Source organism: Podarcis erhardii, assembly GCF_964252035.2.
Source record: "Podarcis erhardii genome assembly, chromosome: 10".
Taxonomy (NCBI): Eukaryota; Metazoa; Chordata; class Lepidosauria; order Squamata; family Lacertidae; genus Podarcis; species Podarcis erhardii.
The window spans coordinates 36,707,634-36,727,299 of NC_138500.1; the positions used below are offsets into that span (position 1 = coordinate 36,707,634).

At 40.6% G+C, this 19,666-nt stretch overlaps 1 protein-coding gene and 1 long non-coding RNA gene across 3 annotated transcripts in view; one reads left to right on the forward strand and one right to left on the reverse strand.

Moving 5' to 3' along the window:
• Positions 1-19,666, reverse strand: part of LOC309351022 — a 79,139-nt gene that overhangs the window by 14,751 nt on the left and 44,722 nt on the right. The window contains exons 2-3 of the long non-coding RNA XR_014160658.1: positions 14,440-14,558; positions 4,776-4,856 (exon numbers count right to left, since the gene is read on the reverse strand). This is a non-coding gene — a long non-coding RNA (uncharacterized lncRNA). The remainder of the gene's footprint in view (positions 1-4,775; positions 4,857-14,439; positions 14,559-19,666) is intronic.
• The window catches only part of NTN4 (netrin 4), a 40,543-nt gene that overhangs the window by 2,922 nt on the left and 17,955 nt on the right, over positions 1-19,666 (forward strand). For both annotated transcript variants that reach the window (XM_081878258.1, XM_081878259.1), the window contains exons 2-3: positions 3,066-3,595; positions 17,969-18,247. In XM_081878258.1, coding sequence (XP_081734384.1) covers positions 3,066-3,595; positions 17,969-18,247 — 809 coding nt within the window. The remainder of the gene's footprint in view (positions 1-3,065; positions 3,596-17,968; positions 18,248-19,666) is intronic.

Below are 19,666 nucleotides of genomic sequence, written 5' to 3' on the forward strand. Positions count from 1 at the left end.
TTAGGAAACAAAAAAAAAGAGATAAATGGGAATATATTTAGACTTGGAAAATACTATATTTTCCTGATAGTATGAGAAGATGATTCAGAATTTTTTGGAAGATTTCAGTATAATTAAAGCAGAGCTGTCAGACTAATCCAGCACATTTTCAAACTGTAATTTCCCACTTCAGGAGCTAGACATTTGGCTCAGCAAGTTTCTCAGAAAGTTAAGTTATATGTATCCCAGATCCACAGTGTATAGTACCTGTTCAGACTCATGAATATGCATGAGTATTGTTGTTGTTGTTTTAAAAAATAAACTCAAAGCACTTTTCTCATGTCAGCATTAGAAGCATAATGGAGAAAATTGCTGCAGTAAACATTCACCAGGTAACTTGACTACATTGCATAATGAGACTGAAAAATCTTAGCAGCCAGCATGTAAATCAAGCCAATCCATCTTGGCCTAGCTGATAAGACACATTATAATAATACTTGCTTCCTTACTTCTCAGGGGAGCTGTGCAGATTAGTTAATGTTTGTACAGCACTTTGAAAAGGACTCAGTGTTACTATGTGACTTTTACAGTTGTATTTATTTACTTTTGTTGGCAGAAGTGTGCATTATTCATTTGAGCTTACTCTGTAGCCTAAAAATACTCTTTTTTATTATCCTGATCCTAAACATGTTTACGTAGAAGTCTCATATATTTCAAATGAGCTCACTGCATACTGCAAAGGACAAGAGTCACAAGGTGAAAGCAACACATTAAGTTAGAGGCGGAAAACCTCTGCAAATGTACAAATAGAGGAAATAGTTGGTCCATCGTAATGTCACAAGGAAGGGAATCCAAAGAAAAAGAACTGAAAGAGGAAAGAAAATAAGACCCCCCCCAAAAGCTTAGGTTTGTAGATCAAAATAATAAATTGAAAAGGAACATCTGAAGAAGAGGGAACCAGTGGGATGAAGCAAATATTGGTGACGGTATGTATTAAAAAAAAAAGAAAAGCTGAAAGATATACCAGAGCAGTAGAATGTAAACATTTGTAAACCAAAATAAGATGTAAATGAATATGCTGAAGAAAATGAAGGCAATGGAGAGGCAAAAGAATGAGAGTGATATGATCAAAATGAAAAGCAGAATAAACAAGCAGAGCAGCAGACTAAAGAATAGAGGCTGAAGATAGAAACAAGAAAGAAGGACATTACAAGAGAAGGAAAAGTAAGGAAATAACCATAGTATAGCCTAGAGAATAAGCAGATGATATTACAAGAAGTAGTAGTGATGTGAATAATGGAATAAAACCACAGAGCAAGTGTGGCTGCTGGTCTCCAAGCAATGTTTTATATGGCTCTCAAAGACACCACTGGATTTTGCAACAACAGCAAAAAGGTTTTTGTAAAAAGTAGGCACAACATGGCAGTGGGCAGAGTTCAGAACTGTAATGAGAATGCAAATCAGATTGCACATCTGGTCATCAGATTGATAATTTGATGAGCGGAGAGGGAATGATAACCTCAGATGGGGGCTCAGATGGGGGCGGCAGCTATGTGCCTTTATGTGCTGTGTGTGTGTACAAGTGAGTGTGCAAGCATAGGAGCCAACTCCTAGGGGCTGGCCTCCCAACAAAACTTGTGGAACCCTCACAAGTTGATGAGCATTGATGTGGGGCGGGGCATACCCCCCCCCCAATATTTTATTCAAGTTGGCACCCTTGTGTGCAAGTGTGGAGTGGCCAGACTCACTTTTGGGCACATCCACCACTGGCATGTGGGCCCCAGGAGGTTGGCCACCACTATCTATAATCTGTGTACCCCAGAAGAAGGATTGATTACTTCACAGCCTAGCAACAGAGAAAAAGATGAACAGCAGGAGGCATGGAAAAAGTTTAATTCAAGAAAGGGAACTTCAATGGAGAAAACAGTTTGAAAAATTGAGCGAAAATATATGGAGTAGGAAGATATGCATTAAAATTATAATCAGTATTAAACTAATGGAGAATGGCTAAAAAGTGACAAGTATCCAGAGCTGAACCAAGATCAAAGGAGGAAATAAAAGAACCAGAAAGAGAACCTGAAAAAGAGTGCCTTGAGAAACGGGAATGAAACCAAGACAGAACATTAGCATGAAATCTTAAATGATATAAAGAACAAATAAAACAAGTCTAATACATAGCATCAAAACAAACAAACAAAAACAAATCTAAAAGAAGGGGCATAAAAGAAATACCGTGAGATTTAGCATTCAGTGAATACAAAATAATAGCTCTCCTTAGGTCTATCCCATCTTCTTTTGCACTGGGTCTTACATGTTCCACCAGAAAATATTCCCTTGGGCTGTGTCTCAGGATTTTATACCTGCCCCTTTATAATAAACTGTTCTACTTCTGGGTAAGATCCACCTGTGAATATATTCCTGAGGGAAGTATGTATTTGGCTCTTACACCTCCATGATTTTTAAACTATTCAGAATCTGAGTGTTTGGTGTAGGGTAGCGCCTTGCTCCCAGTATATTTACTCACTTGTGTGTTTTCTCTTAAATGATCCATGCTTGTTCAGTTACAAAATAACACCATGCATCTATGAGCCTCTTTTGAAGACAAACTACTGGGTACTTAAGGCATGGAGTATTAAGGTCCTAGAACTAAATACCGTAAGTTATTGAGGAGCAGGGGGAAGGTGGACAATTCTTCAATATTTCTGTTTACAAAGAGCCACTAAATAGTTGCACTGAATAGTTTGGTCCAAGGCCTTTGTAGACACTCAATAGCACATTATATAGCACCTTTCAAGTGTTCAAAGTGTTTCACATAAAATAGCTCAGTAATCCTTAAAGCAGTGCTGTCAAATAGGCCAGTATCATTATCCCTATAATACAGATACAAGGTGTGCCTTTGCGTTGTCCTGAGGCTCTGAATATAAAAGCTTGCCTAAGGTCTTATATCCTTTGTGGGTCCAGTAAAAATTTAACTGTGCCTTCTTGTTTTATTGCAAAGTCAGAATTTTAATTATGTGTTAGGTACAGTTGGTTGATAATAATTTATGCTAACTTAGTTTTTAATTATCACACTTTTTCCTACATAGGACTGAGCAGTGTTGTTGAAGCTGGATCCCACTGTGAGAAAGCGTGCAATCCTCGAATGGGAAATTTAGGATACGGGCGTAAGTTGTGGACAGATACAAAGTGTGGGGACAACGCCACAGAGTTTTACTGTTCCTACAGTGAGAATGCAGACTTCATATGCAAGCAGCCTAAGTGTAGCAAATGCAACAACAAGCATGCCCATCTGGCTCACTCACCCTCTGCCATGGTTGACTCACCCTTTCGGCTGCCATACACATGGTGGCAATCAGCACAGGGGGTGAACAGGGAGAAGATCCAACTGAACTTGGAAACTGAGTTTTATTTCACTCACTTAATCATGGTGTTCAAGTCACCAAGACCGGCAGCCATGGTCTTGGAGCGATCTCAGGATTTTGGGAAAACATGGAAACCTTACAAATATTTTTCCACTAACTGCTCAGCAGCCTTTGGGCTGGATGATGATGTAACCAAGAAAGGAGCAATTTGCACTTCTAGATACTCCAGTCACTTCCCCTGCACTGGAGGAGAGGTGAGTTAATTAAGATATCAAAATCTACAAACAACTGAAAATTGACGCTAGATATAGTTTGACTTTAGACTTTAGTTTTTTCATGATATTTGCATGCCACACTAAACCAGTGGCCTTCCAGATGCAGTTGGACTACAATTTGTATCATCCCTGCTCATTGGTTATGTTGGCTGGGGCTGATGGGAGTTGTAGTCCAACAACATCTTGAGAACCACAGGTTCCTCCTTCCAGAACTAAATCATGATTTAGTTTGAGCATGATGTGCACAAACCACAATTATCTTTGGACTTGTACACTCCCCCCTTCTTGTGCAGCTGAGAGGAGGTGTTTGGAAGCTTTCACTCCTGCATTTTAGTTAACCACAGCATTCTGTGCCATCCAAAGTGGGAACTGTGGTTAACCATTAACTATGGTTTATTTCCCAGGTCAGTTTCAGAAACCACAGTTTCTTCACACAGTGCATAGTTAAACTACCGTGAGATGTAGTGATGGCCATGGATGGCTTGAAAAGATTAGACAAATTCATTGAGGATAAGGCTACTAACTAATGAACACTGTGTACAACTTCGAAGATCAGAGGCAGCATGTTTCTGGATATCAGTTGCTGAGGAATATGAGCAAGGAAGTACCACTAAGCTCATGTCCTGCATATGGCTTCCCATTGGCATCTGGTTGGTAGGGAAAAAGTGCTGGTCTAGATGGGTCTTTGGCCTCATTAAGGAGGGTTATTTTTATGTTTCTAATGCTGTCTACAGTTACTGTTCCTTCTGTGTGCAAGAAATGTCTGTGTCATGAGCCATAAGTGTTTGGACAGCAGTGGATATAGATACAGATGGAATATAGTGTTATGTTTTCCAGTATATTTTTGGGATTGTGGCCAACAGAAGCCACCCTTTCTGAGAATGCAGCCTGCCCCTTGTGAAGGGAATACATACAGGTCTCACCTGCTAAGTAAGGATAGAGTTATTACACAAATGTACTGTTTCCCATCATCACAAGGGATGAGAGGGGGAAGTACTATATGGCTATAGGTGTTCTGAGTAATAGACATAGACACACACACACACACACACACACACACACACACACACTTTTTTCCTTGGTGCTATGAATGTGGATGTAAAGGAACTACTTTGAAGCATGTTCTCCCCCTCCCTGATGAGCTACCTCCATTGCTTACCTTTGTCCTTGCAGCCCCAGTTGCGTGTGTGGAGTTCAGGATCCTCTGGGTGGTGGCATCTGGTGGGTGCTGATACAGTATCTGTACAATGGTGAGAAGTTGGGAATTAGACATATTATTTGTTTAGTCAATTGACTGCTTCTCCTTGGTTGTTGGTGTTCATTGTTTGTGCAAAGTGCTCCCTTTGTGTAAGTTGCCCATCATAAAAATCTCAACTTCAGTGTTCCTAGTTATGTGTTCATGGATATGGGAGATGGAATCCCGACTTGTACACCTTGTTATCAAAAATCTTGTTCACTTGCTGGGTCCTCTAGAATAATTGGCTCCAGACTTTGTTGAAATCCTTTCCTCCATTGTGACTGTGAAGGAAAAGAGGGAAGCCATGGGCAGTCATCTGGGAATCTCTGTTTGGAGTGTTTAAAGTTATGCCACTCTCCTTTGCTGCACAGCATTATGCCATTGTTGCATTGTTGGGACTGACCCCTGCCCTGAGGAAACATAGGATTCTGACTAATTTCCACTCCTCCGGGACCACAGGTGTCTGTTCCGCCACTTCAAACTTGTGCCAGTGCAAGGGTATTGCTATGGTGACATAGTGTTGTGATCTGCCGGCATGAGAAAGTTTAAGACAAACCTTATCCTGCCTAATGTGCATAAGCCACACCACAAACTGTTACAGAAAGATGTTCATTTAAGATGTCAACATTATTTCAAGTTTTCAGGAAGTGTTGAGTGCAGGGGGCTTGGAGATCACACAGATTACATATTAAAGCACCCTGCATTTTAACACTACTTGTATTTATTTGCAAAGTAGTACCAGAAGCTTTCTGGTGACCAGATGGCAGGACTGCAGATTTTGCAAACATCACGTTTAATTTATTACAGCCAGCTACATTCAAGCAATTACTTGTAACTGCCAATAGTAACATGTACCTCACATTAAACAACACAAGAGGTTATTGAGCTGTTTTGAGTTATGGAGGACGTACTCCTACTCATAGTAGTACCTAATTTCAGACATCTGGAAACAGTCATTCAGTCCAGTTTAAAATGCACAGTTATCACGAACTGTCCAGCTAAAAATGGTCTCATGCACTGGTATACTGTGTTCATTTCATGTCTAGCAAAGTGTTGGCAATATATAAGCATTAAATCACAGTTTCAATAATAATAATAATGATAATAATAATAAATCTTTAACAAATAACTAAGGTTGGTTTTAGGCAGTAACAGCAAGGCATGTATTTATGCTGCATATAAATCCAAATGCAGAACCACTTTCCCCTGGTTACAGTTATCTGGGTGTGTATACCTTTACCCAGTTATAAGGCTCAGAAACATAGGCCATTGGGTATAAAAGTAAGAAGAAAGAGAATCATATCTAGGATATAGAGTAGCTGTTTATTATTTTTGCAATAAATTAAAGGGGATTAGGGACCAAAGCATTAAACACATATTAAAAGTTTGAGTGTTATTAGACTGCAAGCAATACAAAAATTAGAGACTTCATCTTTCCCATCTGTCAAAGGAAAATTAATAGCTAAACACATTTTCCTCATTCTGAAACATAGATAAAAAGAGAGTATAATTATTTAATCACCTTTTGCAAGTTCTATGCAAGTAAAGTTTTTGTGTGGAAATGACTGGAATGCACAATAAAGTTCCTTATTGGTTAACTATATTTTGGGGAAGGTTGATTGCTTGAATCATGTTGCTGCTGACAGGGAAATTCAGAAGACTTGCCAAAGTTGCAGAAACTTGTAACATTCTAAATTATACTACTGATATACTACAGCAGCTTGCCTATTTTGGCATTTTTGTACAAGTTGGTAAAGCAACCCTGAACTGACTGGATCACACCAAGGCTTTAAGTTGGGGGATCCTTATAACACAGAGATATTCATATAATGGAAATCTGAACTTGCTTCACAGCCTATTTTTGAGGCATAAAGTACTTCTTAACCCTCCTTCTGTTTCCTGTCACATCAGAGCAGCAGAAATGGAAAATGCAGACATAATCTAAATGAATTAAACTAGTCACAGAGGCAGAACCAGATCTTTTGAAGGTATCTCCTGTATTCTTGTGAAGTCATGAAGTGACATGAATGAATCACTTTTGATTGTAGATCCCAGTCCTGAAAGTGCCATTTTCCTGCTTGTGCCATTAAAAAGTTGAGTGGCCACAGCTCAAATGGGAAGATTATCTGGTTTTATGTTTTAGGTGCAGTGGTTGAAAAAAAGCCAAAGCCAGCTTTTCATTCATGGAAAGGGTAGACCAGGGGTTGGCAAAGTTTTTGTGGCTTGGGCTGGTTCACGGTCCTGCAGATGCCGCGGTGGGCCGGAGTGCGTGTGCACATGTGCAAACGCTATTTCCGGTGCTCCTTCCGGTGCAGAGGAGGCGTGTGCAGCTTCCCACTGGCTGCATGATCTTCCTGCAGTCAATGGGAAGTCGGCCAGCATTGCAGAAGCAGTCCCTGCTCTGTTCCGTGCCGGTTTAGCGCAGTGCACGGGAGCCAACCGAGTGGGTGGAAGGGGTCCATGGGCCAATTAAACGACCCCCATGGGCTGCTTGAGGCCCATGGGCCTTAGGTTGCTGACCCCTGGGGTATACTGAGCAAGAAGGAAAATCAAGAAGGAAGCCATATCATCTTTTCCTTTGATAACTGCAAAAAAATAAAATAAAAAATTAATGCATATCATGCTCTCCTTAACAGTAAAATCCTAAATGAGTCTACTCTGAAGTAGTCACATTGAGTCAATGAGGCCTACTCCCATACATAAAGGACTGCAGACTAAAAGTGCAATCCTATCCATGTCTATCCATAAATAAGTCCCATTAAGTTCATTGTGGCCCAGTGCTCATAAATAGGTGTAGGGATGTAGCCTTAGGCACTTAGGTGTCTGTACCCACTATTTCATGATATGTATAGAGATCATTGCTTCATAATAGCAATTAGGTTGTTTGAGTGCAAGCTTGTCAGAGACCACATTTCAACAAATTTATGCTTTGTTAATTTCATTCCCTCCAGCAATTTTCTTTTAAAGTCTTTTGTTCTTGAGAAATAGAGGAAGAGGCTTTTATTTGGGAGGGAAGACAAGCTGAGTTAAGTTAAGCCTTAGTTGTGTTTAGAGAAGACCCACTTACATAAATAGAAATAATCAGTCATAATCAGTTAAGTTCCATTGATTTCACTGGGCCTACTCTTAGCTTCACAAAATATGGAACCAACCTATTGTTTATTTCTATAGTATCACCAGTGTGCATAATGCCTTCCAGAGTAAAAATTCCTACGCTAAGGAACTTGCAACCAAAAATTAAACACAGGAAGCGAAAGTAGTAGTGTCAGTTGCACATGCATATACTTAGCTACAGGCTGATGCTGCAGTCCTATACACAGAAATGTGGAATCTTTCTCTACCCAAGAGGTGCATTCTATCATGGACAACCTAATGGAGGCCAGATGCCAGAGAGAGGTGTGGCCAGATGCAAAATTAGGCACATCTGACTCTTGCCTTGTACAGTAGGCTAGATTTCAGCTATGCTAAATTTCAGCCATGCCATAGATATAAGAGACTTAAGTTTCATGAGTCAAAACATCCTTAGTCACTATGCCACATGAGATCTCTCCAATAATTTTGTTCTCCACTGTGGCCTTTCTTCCATGGGAATCCAGGATGGTGAACATAAAAATACAGTCCATACATTAATTTAAAAACATCTTTAAAACATCTAAAACCAAGCATACACAAAACAATGCCAGCTGCTGGAATTCCCATTGACATATGTCAGGGAACTGCCATCGGAGCCAGAGGGATAGGGAGGGCTCCAGAGGGATTCCGGAGAGCACCGGGAGGAAGAGAAGCAGCCCATCTTCTGGGGAAGGAAATCAGCGTAACACTAGTGGAGAAGGGGGGCAGATGGGGGAATCGGCGAGGGGGCTCCATGACTCCTCGCCGGAGACCAGCGGGGAGAGCACGGGTCCTCCGCTGCCCACACCCTCCCTGCGCAGAAGGCTTCCGCGCAGGGAGAGTAGGCGGAGACTAGGCGTCAAAGAGCTTCTTTGCTGGAAGAAGTTCAAGAAACGCCCACTGACGGATTCTGCCAGCGATTGAGACAGCCACGGGTGAGTGGCTGTCCGGACAGAAAGGGTTCACCCAGGTAACTCAGCCAAGCGTGGCGCCGATTTATGCACAAGCAACCCCTAGAACCATTACAACATCCATGTGTCAAAAGCCAAGGGGAACCTTCAGTGCAGGGGATAGACACAGCTCCACTGGAAGTGAGTCCCACACCTTGGAAAGCACCAAGGAGAAGGCCCAGCCATGAGTCATTGCCCTGCAAGTGATACCCATCAATGGTCTTACTGACAGGGTCTCCTTTGCAAACCTCAAAGCATGGGTTGGCATGTGTGTGTGGTAAAGATGCTATTGTTGCATGTCTGTAGATTCTCTGGCATGCATTTACCTCTGTAGTGAACAGATCATAGTCTTTTATTTTATTGACCAATTTATAGACTCCCACTTTACTGAAAGGCAGCCAATTTCAGACTTTGATTTGTTGTTGTTGTTGTTGTTGTTTAGTCGTTTAGTCGTGTCCGACTCTTTGTGACCCCATGGACCAGAGCATGCCAGGCACTTCTGTCTTCCACTGCCTCCCACAGTTTGGTCAAACCCATGCTGGTTCTTTTCTTATCAGACTTTGATAGCAACATACAAGTCTATAATGTTGCCAAATAGTTTACCAAAAACACACACAAAAAAACAGCAAGAGAATAATGGCACCAAACAAGTGAAACTCAGGTAGGCAGAATTAAAAAATCCAGACTGACTGGGATTTTAGCCAGTGCTCAAGACACTGGGAATAATAGGTTTACTCTCGTGGAAAGTGCCTTGGAATGTTTAATGGCTGCAATATGTTAGACTCTTGGCTCAACATCTCATCACAAACATGTTGCTTGGGAACAAGTTCAAGGCTCAGGAAAAATATGTGATGCTTGTTGACCTGCAAACTGAAATTCCTGCAACACCTCATCTAGTTCTGAAAGGGTCTTTAACCTGATGATGTACAGGTTTCAAGATCCAATAAAGTTCTAAATAGCCCAAAATGACTTGCTCTTTTAGCCCAGGGGCACTGAGCTGTTAGGATCTCTGCCCTTGCTCTTGATGAAGTTCCAATTGCAAGTTTCTGGATATGATGTAGACCTTCCAACTGGAATAGTGAGATATTCGAGAACCAACAGCTGTTCCTGGGACATGGTGGAATCTTTGAAAGCTTTCATCCAGGTCTGCAAAACCAATGCTTAACTAGTATGGGAAATATTGATACAACTTGCTGAGTAAAAGAGGTTATTTGACCAGTTACCTGAATTAATCTATTGACACTTCGGCTAGCTATAGTACTGCATGCGTCTGGTATGTGTGCCTTTTTCAAGCCTATTTACCTGGGCTCAACCTGAAGGGTTCTTATATGGTTCTATATAGAGCCCCTACTGTCCTGAAATATAGGGGTGTGACCCCTGGGTATGATGCATTGCTGTCAATTCACATATGAAAATAGGGACATTTGTGCATTTGTAACATCCACATTCTCACACCAATAATTACTACCTAAGAACATGCAGCTCTCCTTTACACACTGTTGGAAATCTATTCTCCCACTTAAATGCCCTGCACATTCTATTCCTTTACTCTCCAATCGCCTGCATAGGACTGATTTTTAAACCAGGATGTGCTATTAAACCAGCCCCTAGAGTTTCTCCACAGAATGTTTAATGCTACAGTAGATACAGTTGTATTTCTGCAAATAAAAAAACTCTTGGAACAGTTACTACCCCGAGGTGTTATGGGCCATATAGGTGTGTGGAAGAGAAGCAGTGATTATTTGATATCCAAGTACGCGACTAGAGTAGATGATGTACCCATTCTCAACTCAAACATTCATCAAAAATCCAAGGACAGGACAAAATCTGAAGAATCCCAATGCAAAACTGTGCACACAAATGGGGTTATAAAAAGGCAACTCAACCCCCTCCACAGCAACATCTTCCTAAAAATGAAAAACTAGAACAATAAAGCAACAGTATTTTACAAGCGACAGGAACAAGGAAAAAGGGGGTGTGCCTGGCTAGAATACATGAAATAAAAGCAGTACAAAAACATTTAAACACTGTGTTAGTGAACTTCTTGCTTATGAAAGGTGTTGCTGAAAAAAATCTCAGGTTTTAAGGTGCCACGTTTGCTGCTGCTGTTGCTACTACACGTCCGTTTTGCCAGCCTCTGCTGCGGTGTGCTATGCTCAGAGATGTGGGGGATGTTCTGGGGAGTCAGCCAGTTTTTCTAATGACTTTGCCTCTGAACAAGAAAGCAAAGCAGCTCACTCGCTCTCCTGCTCATTCACTCTTCAGCTTAGTTTTGGGACGAAGTTCAAGCTTTGTTGGTCTGACATATATCAACAAGTAGTGAAGGCATGCCAAATCCAAGGACATAAATCTTTGGGGAAGGGGGAAACTTGCCTGAGGGGAGAGTATTTAAATATCATCTTTCTTGCTGATGGACCAAAAGGCTTCTCCATAGTTCAGGGTAGTGTGTGTTTACTGCTATTCCCATGGAGCACAATTTCTTTGAAAAGAAAGGCACATGATTAAAGTGCTATTTGAAATAAAGATTTTGCGTTTAAATGTGGGCACTTTGTCTCTTTCTACAAAGATTTGTGGCAAGGAAACACTTAACTGTATTTGTGTATGCATTAATTAAGCACAGTAAGCATATGGATGCGGGTGGCGTTGTGTGTTAAACCACAGACCCTAGGGCTTGCCGATCAGAAGGTGGGCGGTTCGAATCCTTGGGGAAGGAGAAATGCTGCGGAGAGAGGGAGAACTGCACAGCGCCCCTTCAGTGAAGCACCTCTCCCGCAAAGCACAGAGCCCCTTCTGTTCCTCCTCCCACTTCGCTGAAGGGGCGCTGCGCAGCTCTCCCTGTCTGCGCAGGAGAGCTGCGCAGCGCCCCTTTAGCGAAGCGCCTCTCCTGGCTTCTGCCTTAGCCGTGTGCAGCCTCTTCCAGGCACAGGGAGCCTTTATCCCGCTGCCCGGGAGAGGCTGCTCACAGCTATCCCATAAGCCAGGACAGCCAGAGGCTATCCCAGAAGCCAGATCCCTCTTGCTGTTTTGGCTTCTGGGATTCAGAATATTTTTTTTCTTGTTTTCCTCCTCCAAAAACTAGGTGCACCTTATGGTCTGGTGCATCTTATATAGCGAAAAATACGGTATATAAAGGCAGATGGAACACCGTTAACGCTTTTCACTACAAAGACATTTGTCGCTCAGAAACCACTTGATCTGATAGCCAGACAAGGATACTGTACAGTGGAAGAGGACTGTAAGCAATATTGGTCGACTTAAAGCTTTATAAACTTCCTGTGTCTTGTTAATTATTTGCAGCTTCTGCCAAGAAATATATTTGTGCTACAGGCATACTATATGTAGGCTTGTATTTTCATTTCATTTAAGAGAAAATGTGCCAAGCAAGTCAGGTAAATCTTTGATAGTTGCAACAAGAAAAGGTTGATTAAGGTGGATGGATTTCAAGTATTTTATTACTAATCGTTTGACTTATGTTAGCAGAAATGTTTAGGGTAGATTTGTGATAAGACCATACATTTCAAATTGAAAAGACCAAAGAAAAAAATATAAATTTTAGCTGAAGGCTATGTAAATGTTTGAGAGTTTTGTTTGGAGGAAGGTGCTTTCTGCAACTGTACCTTATTTATTTATTTATTTATGGGATTTCATGCCTGCTCTTCACCATGAGGTCCCAGGGTGGGTTATGATATAAAAATACAATGTTAAAATCAGCACAAACTATTTGCTGTGGGGATAGTATTCCACAGCTTAGGAGCTATCACAGAGAATGCCCTCTCCTGGGCTGACACCCGCGGAAATTCTGAGGGTGGCAGAACCACCAAGAGGACCCTTCTGCCAATCCAAGAGGATCTGTATTGAACAAAGTAGTATTTCCGAAATTTAGTCAATTCCTTTCCAGAAGAGACTCACCTGGCACCTTTTACATATTTTACTTACTTAGAAAAGGTGCTTCTAATAATAGTTCTGTCTGGCATTTGGGAGGTTGTGGGCATAGCGTGTTAACAACTGACAAAATATTTAATGATTTTAGGTTAATTTTGTGCTGGCACCTTGTAAAGCACCTTGCATATTGATGCTGCTATGCAAATGAACAACAACAGCAATAATAAATTGAATGTAAGGTAAAGGTAAAGGGACCCCTGACCATTAGGTCCAGTCGTGGCTGACTCTGGGGTTGTAGCGCTCATCTCGCTTTATTGGCTGAGGAGCCGGCGTACAGCTTCCGGGTCATGTGGCCAGCATGACTAAGCTGCTTCTGGCGAACCAGAGCAGTGCACGGAAACACAGTTTACCTTCCTGCTGGAGCAGTATCTATTTATCTACTTGCACTTTGACGTGCTTTCAAACTGCTATGTTGGCAGCAGCAGGGACCGAGCAATGGGAGCTCACCCCATCGCAGGGATTCGAACCGCCGACCTTCTGATCGGCAAGTCCAAGGCTCAATGGTTTAACCCACAGCGCCACCCGCGTCCCAAATTGAATGTACCAAGTGCTAAAATTCTCCAAATAGAGGTACTAGGGATCAACCTTACATGGGAAGCTGCTTCCTACTCACAGATGTGAAATAATTTCTTAGTGGTGGGGGAAATCTACTTTACACGTGCTCAAAGACACCCTCTTCTTTACTGCTACTTCTTATGATGGTGGGTTCAATATCAGTATGGAAAATATATAACATTCTGCACATCTGGCAAATTGACAGTCAGGTACCTGGGCTTGCTTCACTTCTTTTATAGTTACTGTGATTTGTGATTTTAGTCAATACTTTGAACTTCTCTGTCTTTCATAAAGTGTAAATATAGCATGGAATCTGTAGTGTCATGCATGGATGGTGTGTGTGTGTTTCTACGGGATACTTGGAATGGGTGTAAACAAACTCTTGCTAGCTATAAATCATAGCTGTGACTGTGTTCTTTGATCTGTTTGTGGATTCAGCGTGAAAGTGTAGAATATTAGCTAGCAGATTAATATTCTGTGAAACTGCATTCATTAAAAAAAGAAATTGAACATGGTAGTTAAGATTTCTTATGGCTAGTAAAGTTACTATTAACTTGTGATCATTTCTTAGCCACAGAAAACCACAACTTCAATGGGAAAACCATCTCTTCCTCCTGAGATGCTGAGACATCGTTGTGGCTACTCATTAGTGAGGAAAATATATTCTGTATGTTCTCAGTGTTTATTATTATTTCACATTGAAAGCCTGGCAGGTAACAGACAAGGCAGGTAACAGACTTAGCTGGAATATCTAATGTAGGATTGTTCCCTTGTCTAAGAAATTTATATGGTACAATCTAGTCAACTTGGTGTAGCTGAATAGTCAACTTCTTGAAGAAGCGTCCAAGTTATGCTGGCATTGCTGAATTTCTAGAATAAGAAGTATTGTCGCTTCAACAAACCAGGAAGTCAAGCTGTCTATCCTGGAATCTTTTCTGTTGTGTTCTTAGTATAAGAGTTGATTCTGTTTTACTCAGTATTGTGAGAAAAGCACTCTACACATGCTCATGGCCACCATAATTACCTACCATGTACTGTAGAGTTGTCTTGACTACTAAAGGTTGCTGGCTTGATGAGCAGAATGTTTTAGGATTTCCTAGGCTTCTGCTTCTATAGACATGAAGGACAGTTTCTAGTTGTGTAGGTGCTGGAAGAGAAAATTTGAATAATTTACTACACTAAGACTTAACAAAGTGTGAGTAGAAATATATTGTTCTAGGCTTGTTATTTGTGTGCAGAGTTATGGTGGCAGAACACCCTTTGAAGTAGAAGTGCATAGCTTTGACAGGTCCCAGTTATTCACTTAATGTGAGATGTATATTTTACTTTAAAACATTTAACCAGTCTGGTTCTTAATACATATAATATATTTTTATTGCTACCAGTTCAGTTTCTTGGAAAAAAGTTGAAAGCATCAGCCACTGTTGCAGCTTTTACATTATGGAAATTCTCCCCTTGGGCACATATGTTTTACCCCCTTCCCAATCACAATTTCTACAAATCAATGCAATTGCCAGCTGCAGATTTCCATAACAGTTACTGGGAAAGTGATTGCTTTTAACTTTTACATCCCACTATAAACAAAGCTTAGTTGGCCCAATAAAATCTCCCACTTGAGCTTTTCATATAAGAATAATAAAGGTTAAAAGCTCATCGCCATTGTGGGTACTTTCTATAGGAAAACTGTGCAATTAATGGGTAGAGTTGGGTGCAGAGAAAAGAGGAATGTGTGTGGCTGTGGCAAGTAGGTGGTCTTTAAGGTATGTGTACTGTGAACTTTTTGCCCAGTTTTTGCTGGATTGTTCAAAGCTCCAACTGAGGTCAGAAGTAAACTATATTCCTTATCCATGTACAAAATTGAAACAAAGCCCAGGAAACTAGAGTGGAAATAAGAATGAAACAGTGTACTAGACCATGGTCTGTTTTAATGAAATAAAAATGAATGGACATACATATGCACATGAGCCACAGACCAATTTGGAAGAGATGGATGCCCTAGTGGGACTACTACTTTAGATAGCCGGTTCCCAGACCTAGAACTAAAGGACTTTATTATTGTTGTGGTCCCTCCTTTTGTCCACAATATCTGACCTGAGCATTCCTAACTCATTATTCAGTTGTACTTTATTGTCCTCAAAAACCAATAAGGAACAGCCAAGGGCTTCATGAACATACCTGTACACATTTTTGGTTCTATGGACTATGAGTGTATAAAACTTACAACTCCAGCCAATTTGTTTTACTAGTTTACTTCATTCTGCATATTTTTAGGTTTGAAAAGTGCTAGTTATTATTCAGCAAGTGCTGTTTGGCCTTTAACAGTAAATGTCAAGCACAATATATATAATCTGCGGACAGGCCAACATTTTAAAAATGCACTGGTATGTTCAAAATGAATTATTTCTTTTCTCAACATTCTCTTCCCTGAAAATTTGATCAAAACCAGAAATAACAAAGAAATCTAAGATACCATTTTAGTTTATTTTTAATCAAAGGAAGCTAGGGTGCTACTTTTTATTGCACTTTTCTCAGCCTGCATTTTCCATCATCCACTGAAAAGGAAATGAATGTCTAGAACTTGGATTGCATCCAAGCATTTTTCTTTCATATCTGAAGGCATCTCATGTTCACAAACTGCTAAAAAGTCATTGTGGTCAGGGCTGTACGGCACTTAAATTTTGAATAAATAGAAGAACCTACAGATGTACACAAGTTGTGGTGCTGGGATTCTTTGAGTTTGTGTTCATACCTGCCTGATACAGCCTTATTCCTGGATATGTTTAAAAGGTTTGGCATGTTATAGAAAGGGAAACAAAAGCCTTTTGAAATGTGTTACTAATTATTTAGATCCTCCATCAAAGACTCAACACTCAAGGCAAACACAGCTCATGTGCTCTGTTCTCTCACTGCCTTTCCCAGCCTAACTTTCCCCATTTCAGTTTTAATGGTCCTTTAAAGGGAGGTCATTATACTGACAATCAGTAGAATGTGTATCCAATTTCATTTATGTACAGATAGATACTTGATGGACAGAATACCACGTAGTTATGCATCCAATGAGGATTTTTTATTTTGCATGTTTTCTAATGCCTTACTCACAGGCACCAAAACATCCAGTTGCAGTTGTCTCTGCCCCATTGGCTGCTGCCACTTTTGGCATGCTGACAAGGTTCACAAAGCAGACTGCTTCCATTCAGTTCAGAAATGTAAATGCTCTAAAACTTTTTCTGTTCCCTTATAACTCCTCCTTAGCCTGACTGTCCCAATATCTAAGTGAAGTCTGGAAGTTCTGGAAGGAAGAAAGATCTTGGCCATGAGAAAAGCTTGGCTAAAAAGTACAGGCGGTTTAGACATGATGGTCCTGGAATCAGTGGCAGCCAGAAGATGCAAAAATGACAGTCCAGTGAGGTGGTGGAATCAAATACTCAAATAACTAATTCATTACCCTTAAAGAAAGGAAAGGCTTTTGGCAAAAGATTATCAAAGCTCTGTACAAGTCACATCTCCTACTTTAAAAAGAGAGTATAAATGATTTTGACTCCTCCCTGCCCCAAATATGTTAGCTGTGCATACTGAAAATAAGAAGCAAATATATTTGCTGAATGCTTTTTTGCCACTTTCCCCCTTTCCTAAATTACCTCTGTGATTATCACTTTCAGAACTGCTTTGGAGTGACCTTTTTAATACATTTCCATGTTTCAAAAGCAAGATGTGTTGCAAAGTTTAGTACAGACTATATGTATATCCAGCTGGATGTGACATCTCACTGAAGCTTCACTGCCAGGTGTCAAATGAACTACGTAGTATAGTTGGAGCATATTTTAAGTAACTAAAACCACCTCAAGACTCATCTGCACTGTACTGCTTAGTAGAACATTAAAATGGGTGACTGATTTATCTTTTGTCTGATCTACAGCCCTATGGTTTTATAATATGCCCAAAGAACAAGAAAATAACAAAAGGCAAACCTGTCAATATTGCACAGCGGAGTCATCACTAATGAAACGTTTGCTCTGTGATGAAATTATACTCCACAGTGTCATAGACAGGATAGCATACAGCTGGAGTCTGATGACACAGTTTACCCCTTGTTTCATTCACAGGTGTTTCCACAGCCCTAGCAGCCTTTCCTTGGGGGTAATCAGGTTCTAAAATCTTTACATTGCCAATTCCAGAGGTCAAGTCATATATTTTTCAGTCAGTTAAATTCCAGGAAACCTCCCAGAGCTTGATGTAGTTTCATAGAATTGTAAAGTTGGAAGGGACCCTGAGGGTCATCAAGTCTAACCCCCTGCAACGCAGAAATCTCAACTAAAGCATCCATAACAGATGGTCAATTGATAAGTGATGCCAGTAGCCTTATATAGATTATTTAATATTCTGTTGGAAGCTGCCCAGAGTGGCTGGGGAAACCCAGCCAGATGGGTGGGGTATACATAATAAATTTTATTATTATTATTATTATTATTATTATTATTATTATTATTCCATTTTTAAGACTCCCAATTGGCACCTCTCTTTATTATTCACTTACTCTGTCTTGTGTATTATTTCCAGGTTATATACCGAGCTCTGTCACCACCCAATTCTGCTGATGATCCTTACAGTCCTGAAGCTCAGGCACAGTTGAAGATCACTAATCTCCGCGTGCAGCTGCTTAAGCAACAATCCTGCCCTTGCCAAAGCAATGACATGAATGCAAAACCTCCAGAACTAACCTACTATGCAATCTATGATTTTATTGTAAAAGGAAGCTGCTTTTGTAATGGTCATGCAGATCACTGTGTGCCCATCAAAGGATTTAAGCCTGTTAAAGCAGCAGGAGTCTTCCATGTGGTAAGTTTATGTTGAGATAAACCTTGCACAAAGTCTCAAGTATAGAGATCAATGTTCCGAAAATAAGGTGTATTGCTGAGCTTGGTGTCAGTTGCATGGGGAATTAATATCCTGAAGACAAGAATGTCTCCTGAAAGTCAGAATGGGAACAGACAATATATTATGACCTTCCTATACTTAAGGAATATCTAGGTAAAGGTAAAGGTACCCCTGCCCGTACGGGCCAGTGTCCGACTCTAGGGTTGTGCGCCCATCTTACTTAAGAGGTCCAGTGCTGTCCGGAGACACTTCCAGGTCACGTGGCCAGCGTGACGAAGCTGCAACTGGCGAGCCAGCACCAGCGCAGCACACGGAAACGCCGTTTACCTTCCCGCTATAAAGTGGTACCTATTTATCTACTTGCACTTAGGGGTGCTTTCGAACTGCTAGGTGGGCAGGAGCTGGGACCAAAAGACGGGAGCTCAAGTTACCTAAATTAGACAAAAGTCTAGGCTACTTTAATTTTGAATTAAGCTGTGAATATTTACATGATCTAAATTATAATGTTGGCTCACAATTTGAAAAGAAGCTAACAGTACGTATATTTTGGCAGTCCAACGCAGCTCTGATACAAGCTTGCTTCTATGTACCGTCTTTATATAACCTGATTAGTGCATGTGCTGTATACCACCCATCTCACAAGTTTTGATTTCACTGGGATGTAGAATCTGAAATAGACCTTTGAAAAGAAGCAATAAGTTGCAGGATTCAGCAGAGGTGAGGGAGAAACTGATAGATAAGCTGTTTTCAAGGACAAGGCCTAAATTATACCTGTATTGGTGATATGATTTGGCACCCAATCTGATCTATGTTGGAAAGCACCTAATCTGAGATCTGCTTTATTTCCCAATGTGAAAAACAAACATATTACAACAAGCATTCACAAATATGAATGCTTGCAAATCTAACAAACAGCGAAACCTTTAGTTTTCATAAAATGTTTCCCTGGTGGAAAATTTTTCGAACTAGCTACATAGACTAGATCATTTCAGCTGGCAATCCCCAAGACTGCTGTGTATGTAACATAAATTGTCCTGGTTTATATTTCTCTCACGTACTTGTTCTGCAAGAGTTGTAGCAGAATGATAACAAAGAGGGATAAACAAAAACATAGTGTGGCAAGACTTAACAATCTAGCAAATCAAATCAAAAGCAAGGCCAGTGCATTGCAATTTAAAACTACTGGTAGTACAGTGAATGTAGCCTGCATAGTGCTCAAGTAATACTAATAGGACACAGGGAGAAGTGTAATGGCAGTTGTGTGTTATTTACAAGATATAATTATAAAATATTTCCATTTAGGCACCCACATTGATCAATTTAGCTTTTTGGTATTGCGACAGGTGCCTTGCGAAATCACCTTACCCCATATATGCCTAG